An 8,175-nucleotide genomic window follows, 5' to 3' on the forward strand; every position below is an offset into this window, starting at 1 on the left:
CTTTTATGCATTAATACACAACTTCTTGACATCTAGAAATTCAGGTGCTTTACAGTGGATGAATCAGGCTCACTCCTCAGCAAATAGGTTTTCCCCATTCCCCATGCCCACTGTAATCCCTCACCCAATCCCCATTGGCATGAAAATTTGAAAGCAATAAATCTTGTGGTTTACATTACACTTCCCTCAGAATACAGGCACCTTCATTGGAATTCTCCCAATATTCCTGCAAGGAAGGAAAACACAGTGTTCTTATTGCCACATGAAAGCAGCAAAAAAAGGCCTAGAGTTTATCTATGGTCTAGAGTATTATCTTTGGTAATGTTTCTTATAATGTTGTCCATGAACCACTAGCATCAGAATTGCTGAGGGTCTTGCTAAAAATCCACATTCTAAGCCCTCCCCAAAACCTATAAGAGCAGAATCCTTGAGAGTAGGGGTAGGGCATTAGCCTGCAGTTGATTTTCATGTGCGTTAAAGTTAACTTATTATCTCCTACGTTTGAACAGAGGATTTGATGTATGTAACTGATGTAAAGAATGAAAATTCCAACAGGACAGGCAATTCAGCTTCTTTCCTCCATCACCTAGAACAGTAGCTGACATTTAGCACACACTCAGTGATTCCTGGTTAAGTAAATGAACAGAAAAGAACATGAAGTCATAGGTTTAAAAATAGGAAGGTCATTTAAAGTAGGACCAAACATTTAAACTTGTGAGACTCCTGGCTCCACTGTTTATTGGTATTTGATCTTGACCTCCCTGTTCTTCAGACTTCTCAAGGAGACTGTAGTGCTACTTCGTTAGTTTGCTGTGAAGAATAAATGAGTGTGGGCTTCCCTGGTGGCGCGGTGGTTAAGAATCCGCCTGCCAATGCAGGGGACACAGGTTTGAGCCCTGGTCGGGGAAGATCCCACATGCCTCGGAGCAACTAAGCCCGTGTGCCACAACTACTGAGCCTGCGCTCTAGAGCCCGAGAGCCACAACTACTGAAGCCCACGCGCCTAGAGCCCGTGATCCACAGCAAGAAAATTCACCGCAATGAGAAGCCCACGCACTACAACAAAGAGTAGTCCCCACTCACCACAGCTAAAGAAAGCTTGCGCGCAGCAATGAAGACCCAACGCAGCAAAAAAAAAAAAAAAGAAATTTATTTTAAAGAAAAGAATAAATGAGTTTAAATATATCGAATGCTTAGAGCAATTCTTGCCTAATACACTCGAAAAATTTAGTTAATTGTAATTTAGCAGTAACTGGCCCAAGGTCAGGCATCCAGTCAGCAGACATCAGAAGGTCCTCTCTTTCCAAAATATCTTTCACCATACTACTTGGTCCTTGAAAGTATGGGCAGAAATTTCCACCAATGCAGTCATTTTTTTCTAAAGCAGACAGGAAAAGTGAACACTTTCTAATGAAGCAAGGACCTGTAACCGAGGACAAACTGGAAATCACAAACTAAGCTCCCTTTTTTCTGTTAGCTAGCTTTCCGCGTTATCCTCAGGCAAAGTTAAGTGTGTCAGAGGGCCTGGCAAGGAGAGATTCTGAAAGCCTACCCAGAGATCCATATATATGTATTTTTAACTTCTGGGGTTAAAGAGGTTGTGTGCGTGCGTGTGTGTGTGTGTGTGTGTGTGTGTGTGTAGGGGTGGGGGGGTGAGGGGTGAGGGAGGTAGGGGAGTAGTGAAAGGGGAAATTTTAAAAACGAACGCAAAATTTTAAATCCTTAAGTTCTTACAGCGGTTTGGTTTTGTTTATTTCCGTTTGATCAAAGGCACTAATACCCCTTTGGGCAACCATGACCAAAACCAAAATGAAGACCGGTGTGACCATTGTCTTACTGGTTCCCGCATTCCGACGAAGAACAACAAACAATACAAAGGCGTTTTCTCAAAAGGGCTCAACTTTCCCAATCAGATGCTTTTGATCTACATTCGATAGTCTTGGTAGGATGGTGAGGGTGGATTCGGAGTGGACACGGAAACTTTTATCAGAAGAACTTGATTAAATCAGACTTTTTTTTTTTTAACTTCAATGTTCCTTCACTCCAAGGAGAGTCCTTGGAAAGAAGACATACACTGTGTTGGGCATTTCGTGGGGCGGTGCGGGTGTGTGTGCAGGGCAAGGTTGTCTCCTGTTGTTTAGAGACAAACGGTCGTGGGCTGGAAACTAGGATAGAACTGAGAAGAGAGAGGGGAGAGACTCAGAAATGAGACCACGGCTGCAGGTCTAGGATCGTAGGTAAGAAGAGGAGGGGCGATCGTGGGGTTGCGGGGGAAGTGAGGCTTTTCGCCTTTGAAAAGCCCGAAAGCCGCGAGAGAGGGAGGGAGGTGCGGACTGGAGGGGGCGGGGACGGTCCCAGGCCCAGGAGGCGGGGCGCGCGGAGGCCACGCCTGCGGCCGTCCAGCTGTCCTGCGCTTTCCAGAGCTCTGCTGGCGTCCGCTGCGAGAACCGGCGGAAGATTCTCCGGATGAATGGCCCACCTCCCGGGGTGGGGTCCCCGGGTCCCCGCGGGGCTCCGAATCTCGCGGTCTCGCCCCACAGCGTGCGGCGTGCCCGGCCGTTTGTGCGCGAGGCGGGGCGCGGGGCTCCCCTGGCCCTGGGCGCGCCGAACCCCTCGGCGGCGGGGGCGAGCAGCAGCCGGGGCGGCGCCCACGAGCATAGCGAGGCCGGAGAGAATGTGGACTGTGACTCCTGGGTCCGAGATAAAGTGCTCTTTCTTCTGCACCCGGAGAGGTGGTTGGGGACTCAAGGGGACTCCGTACGGGAAGAAGTGGCCGATGAGGAGGACCTTTTCAAAGCGGGAGGACAGGACAGGGAACTCGACTGCCCTTCGCCTCTCTTTCCACGGGAAAAGCGAATTTCTGGCAGCCGTGTAGATGCTCCCTCCCGAGCTCCGGGGTACCCACCCAAACCCCTCCTCGTGCGGGTCGTGGATTATGAGGTGACACAAGAAGTCCTGCAGGTCGCGTGGGCGAAGGGCTGCATGACCACGCTGACCGAGGAGCGCTCCATGAGCGCGGTCACTTTCGCCGCTAACACGGAGTGAGACCGGTTGCAGGGCGCCGGGACCCCTGGAGAAACCCGAGCCCTCGGCACAGAGTGAGAGACCCCCGTGTCCACGCCAAGAAGGGAGAGTTTCACGGTCCCTCAGGACCTGACTCCCCGAGGAGATTTAGTGGGGAAGAGGAGCCCGAGGAAAGTTCAGGAGTTGGTGAAGGAGCGCTCATCCTTAAGAAAATGCTCTTTCGGAAACTCCAGCCTGAAATTAACCGACAGCAAGAACCTTTTAAGAGGCTTCAGGGAGGCACACGGCACCCAGTGCAGACTGAAGAACTGTAAGCAACACGATACCTCCTTTATACTGTGGCTTAAATACTCTGACGGTCTGGGGACCTTAGAAGAGGGGAGGAAAGGTATTTTCAAATTGGCAGAACGTGGGAATTTTGAAATAAGAAAATCTGTTGTTAATTTTTATTTTGAGATAACTCTCGGTCGCTTTTCTGCCTCACCGCCCTCCCCTTCTCTTTAAGACCTGAAAGCGGAAGTGAAGTTTGAAGTCTGCTCTCTGCAAAATGGTGGGGGTGGGAATATATGGGGAGAGAGGCTTGCTTTGAAACTGAAAAAGAAAGTAAAAAGTGGGAAAATAAAATGTGAAACAAAACAGCCAGTAAACAAAATCGTTTTTTGTTACTGTCTTCTGGTGTGCACATCCTTTTCTTTCTTTCTTTTTTAATTTTTTTATTACCTTTAAGTGTTAGGAAGAAAAGAGGAGCTAGGAAAAGAAGGGGAGGAAACAGAAGACTGAATTTTGAAGGTGAAATGCTATTTCAAAGGGCTTTACCCCAAGTATCTAATTTAGTTCAGTAAAAATGCTATTAATATGAAATTTTTAGTTATCTTAATGTTTGAAACACTGCAGATAAATCTTCTGCTCCAAAGGTAGATAGAAATATATAGTTTGCCATAAAATGACTGTATATCTTATTCGAAGTTTCTTACTAATAAGATTTGTAGTCGAGACTGGATTGAAAAAAAATCTCTCCTGATACTGTTGAAAAAAAAATTTCTTCTGATGCTATTGAAACAACTCATTTTTATTTTGTTTATTTTTTTTATTAAACACCATCTTTATTAACTCTAGTAGTGGGGCCTGGTTTGGAGGTGTGTTAGGAGCAAAGCACCCCCTCTAGAGATGAACTGATGAACTGAAGGAGTTATCTGGTTACTGCAGGAATTAACAAAACAAATGGGACTCTGGCTTTTGAGGAGTAAACTATTGAACAGGGAGGGGCCCCTCCCTTACTGTTCCTCCTTTGCCCCTTATTTTCAGTTTAGAGCTTGACAGGCCCTCAAATATCATGTGATCTACCTCTTGCCTCTTGGCAGACAAGATAGGTAAGATATGTCCCTATTTTACAGTTGAGCCAACCTAGGCCTAGAAGCCATGTGGCTTATGTAGGACACGAAGCTAGTTACTGCATATGCTTACTAAGTAGGTAAGAATATGATCATCTCCCTCCTAAAAGTTTGGGGATGCCTTTAGGACTTACTTCTAGGGAGTCAAAAGATGAGTGAGGGCAGCCTAGGTTTTCTGACTCAGTCAGTTATGAGAACTACTAATATCACCTTTATGTCCCTGAGTCTGGCCAGGCCTGTGGGCTTGAGATTTACCACTAGCAGTTCTCAGGCCAGTGTGATCCTCACTTAAGAGAGGAATTCAGCACCTGAGCTCATCTGTGCTCAAAACTGCTTGGTAGGTAGGAAAGGTAATACAGACTCCATGAAATGAATGATCTTTTCATCCAACAACCCTGCCTGGCTCCAGTGTGAGGTTAAACTTCTTGGCAGACAAATTTCAGACCTGACTCAATAAGTTTGGTTGTTGTGAGTCAACATATGCCCCATGTGATAGAGCTTTGAATAGAGACAAGAAAAGCCTCTTTAAAGTTGACCAAAAACAGTAGCGGCATTCTGTTGCCTTCCCTATGGAGCCAACTCAGGACTTGAGCTACTTGGGTTCACAACCATTCCACCTCTTACTAACTGTGTGACACTGGGCAAGTGTTTCACCTCTCTGTGCCTCTGGGTCCTTATTTGTTAAATAGGGATAATAAATAGTATCAATCTTATAGGGTTTTTCCTAGGGTTAAGTTAGATGAAAGATATTTAGATCCGTGCTTGGCATATAATAAATGCTCAAAGTGAACAATTATTAGTATTAGTATTATCGTTATTGTTTAGTTCACTTTCATCCTAACCAGGCTTTAGGGCTTTATTTAATAAAAAGCAGCAGAAGGCATACAACACAAGAAATCTTATAGAACCCAAACCAGTGGTTTTTATGGACTTTTTTCTGCATTCTTAAAAGTCTTATTTCTAGTTTTCCCAACATTAATGGATCCGTAAATTTAAATTCCTTAGTAATCTCACACACACACACACACACACACACACACACACAGCTTGTGATAAGATTCATCCTAAGTTTAAGAGGCCTAAGGTACACCATGTTTGACAGTCTTTGAAGGGGTTTCTCAGACTGCTTAGTTCCCCTTGGCCCATAGGAGCTTGGAGTACTTTCTTTAGGACCTGTCAGGTTAGTTTGTTTGCCCTCAGGGATTTTAAATCTGATGCCCTTGTCATCTCAGAAAAGCAGAATAGGCACAATTAATTTTCATTTCATCTCCTTTCTGTCAAAAAAGTATTCAAGTCAGCTGGACTCCTTTAATCCAAATACGTTTGGGTTAATTTTCTTTAAGTAAAAATTATTTTTAAAGCACTTAACCCCCCTGCTAACTGCCTATAATGTGCTTATACGTCTTATATAAACAGATGTCTCCCCGATTCAAAAAGTAATAAGTTGAAGTCTACTGAATTTGCTTCACAGATTTTCCCAATCCAAGCAGAACCCTGCTGTGGGAGGAATCTGAGGAATCTCTTCCCAATTAACAGTGTCCTGGGGGCTTCCCTGGTGGTGCAGTGATTAAGAATCCACCTGCCAATGCAGGGGACATGGGTTCGAGCCCTGGTCCGGGAAGATCCCACATGCTGCGGAGCAACTAAGCCCATGCGCCACAGCTACTGAGCCTGTGCTGTAGAGCCCGCGAGCCACAACTACTGAGCCCGTGTGCCACAACTACTGAAGCCTGCGAGCCTAGACCCCATGCTCCTCAACAAGAGAAGCCACCACAATGAGAAGCCTGTGCACTGCACCGAAGAGTAGCCCCCGCCCACGCACAGCAACGAAGACCCAATGTAGCCTAAATAAATAAATAAATATATTTAAAAAAAAAGAAAAGAAACCAAATGATGTCCTGGGAGTGAATCTGAAGGGAAGCCTGGGCATCCTCACTACCAAGAAGTCTCTGAGAATGACTGGGTCTTGGCTCTTTGGTCTAACCTCCACCTCACCAAAAGTGTGATCATCTACAATTGTCTTATGTGGATGAGTCACAGCAAGGACTTTGGAAGCCAGCTGACCACTCAAGTGACCATAAGACACATATTATAGTCACATAACTGCCATGGATCAAGCAAGTGTCAACCTCTTAACCTTTGTCCACAGCCTCCATCACCTTTGAGAGTCATTACATTTGACTCGCTGATCTTATTCTTGTTGATCATCACCAGCACTTGATGTGCCTTTCTGCTTAAAAACAAGAAAGAAAGAAAAAAGGAGAAAGAGAAAAGGCTTTCTGTTAACAGAAAAAGTTATATTCATTGCAAAAAATTTTGAGGAAATGTTATTTTGTGAGGAAAAAGAAAAATGGAATAAAAGAAAACAAAAACTCACCCATGACCCCAAATCTCTTTTAGTAATTGGTATGTTTCCAGTCTGCTTTTATTTATTTGATGTTTTAATGTGTATATACATACACTTTTCTGATCATAAACTGTATATAACATCTGAGTATTGTCTTTATGTAAACTAACGTATACTGATAGTATTCAAGGTGGGGTCTGTGAACCAGAAGCTTGGGCATTCCAAGAATGGTTTTTTAAGAAATGCAGAATTCCAAGCCCCACTCTAAATCTGTTGAATCGGAATTCACATTTTGACCAGATCCCTGGATGATTCACATTAAAGTTTGAGAAGCATTGACATATATGCTATATTTAGTTCTGTATCCTACTTTGTCACTTACAAAAACTTAAAAGTTTTTCTTTTTCTGTATGGAAAACAATGCCATGGTAATAACACTTTGTAGAATTATGAAAACATTTAGAGATCACAAAAGAGTGAAACATTGATTTGTGAATTGGCAAAGAGATCTCTAAAAAACTTCGCAGTGTTTTTTTAAAGAGCCTTATTATTCTAAAGTTTTCCTAATGAAAGATTGATTGGTTATTGGAGTTCAACCTATTTCAGAAATGTGGTTCTTTTATTGTCTAAGAATGTGAAACAATACTTACTTAAAAATCCCCTTAAGGGAAGAGGGCAGGAAGTCATTAAAGAAAGCCGGATTCCGACACTTGCAGGCTGAGTCAAGACTCACCAGCCACTTGTAATGAATTGCCAGGGGGTGGGGAGAGAGGTAGAGCCTGAATTTGAATCAACTGATTCAGATAAGAAAGCAGGCTGTGACTCTTGAACACCCTGACATCCTTATAACCCTGGTCAGTACTTTGCTCTTTCATTAGGGAGGGCAAATCTTTGTAACTTTTCTTCTGTAGATGAAGATAAGAAACAGTCCAATTTACTTTGGAAAGAATAAGGAATTATAATCATTTATTAGGCACAATGTAGCTAATAGTTAACAAAACATAAGACTTGGTTAGCTTTAAAGCAAGGAATAAATTTAAATTCAAACTCAGATTTCTAAGTGTAAGATAGAATGACTACTTTTAGGAGGCTGCAGGCTTCACAAAAGTAGGACAAACAGAGGCTGTTTATTCAGAGCTTGGTTATAGAAAGGGAGTCAGCCAGCATCACTTGCACTGGGCCAGGGAGCAAAGGCAGGCGGGGCAGTGGGAAAGTTTTACAGTGACCGAAATGATCTTAACTTTATTCTCAGCTCAACTAAACCTTAGGTTTCTTCCTGACTATAGCTCCTGAGCTCTTTAGAGCATTACTTGAGAAAACTTGCAATTGCAGATTTCTTTCTCTGCCCCTTTGAGATGTAAATCTCCCAACATCTTGCCAGTTTTACAACCCAGGAACAGGACCTTCTTTCTC

The 8,175-nt window shown here is 43.7% G+C and overlaps 1 protein-coding gene across 1 annotated transcript; it reads left to right on the forward strand.

Moving 5' to 3' along the window:
* The first annotated feature begins 2,466 nt into the window (after positions 1-2,466).
* CUNH6orf141 (chromosome unknown C6orf141 homolog) lies at positions 2,467-3,045 on the forward strand. The gene has a single exon (XM_007451915.1). The coding sequence runs from the start codon at positions 2,467-2,469 to the stop codon at positions 3,043-3,045; it is 579 nt and encodes a 192-aa protein (XP_007451977.1).
* Positions 3,046-8,175: the final 5,130 nt, after the last annotated feature.

The sequence above is a fragment of the Lipotes vexillifer genome, unplaced genomic scaffold, assembly GCF_000442215.2.
Source record: "Lipotes vexillifer unplaced genomic scaffold, Lipotes_vexillifer_v1.1 scaffold147, whole genome shotgun sequence".
Lineage (NCBI taxonomy): Eukaryota > Metazoa > Chordata > Mammalia > Artiodactyla > Lipotidae > Lipotes > Lipotes vexillifer.

Coding starts and splice junctions, on each gene's coding strand:
- CUNH6orf141 (XM_007451915.1), top strand. CDS start 2,467: ATGAATGGCCCACCTCCCGGGGTGGGGTCCCCGGGTCCCCGCGGGGCT.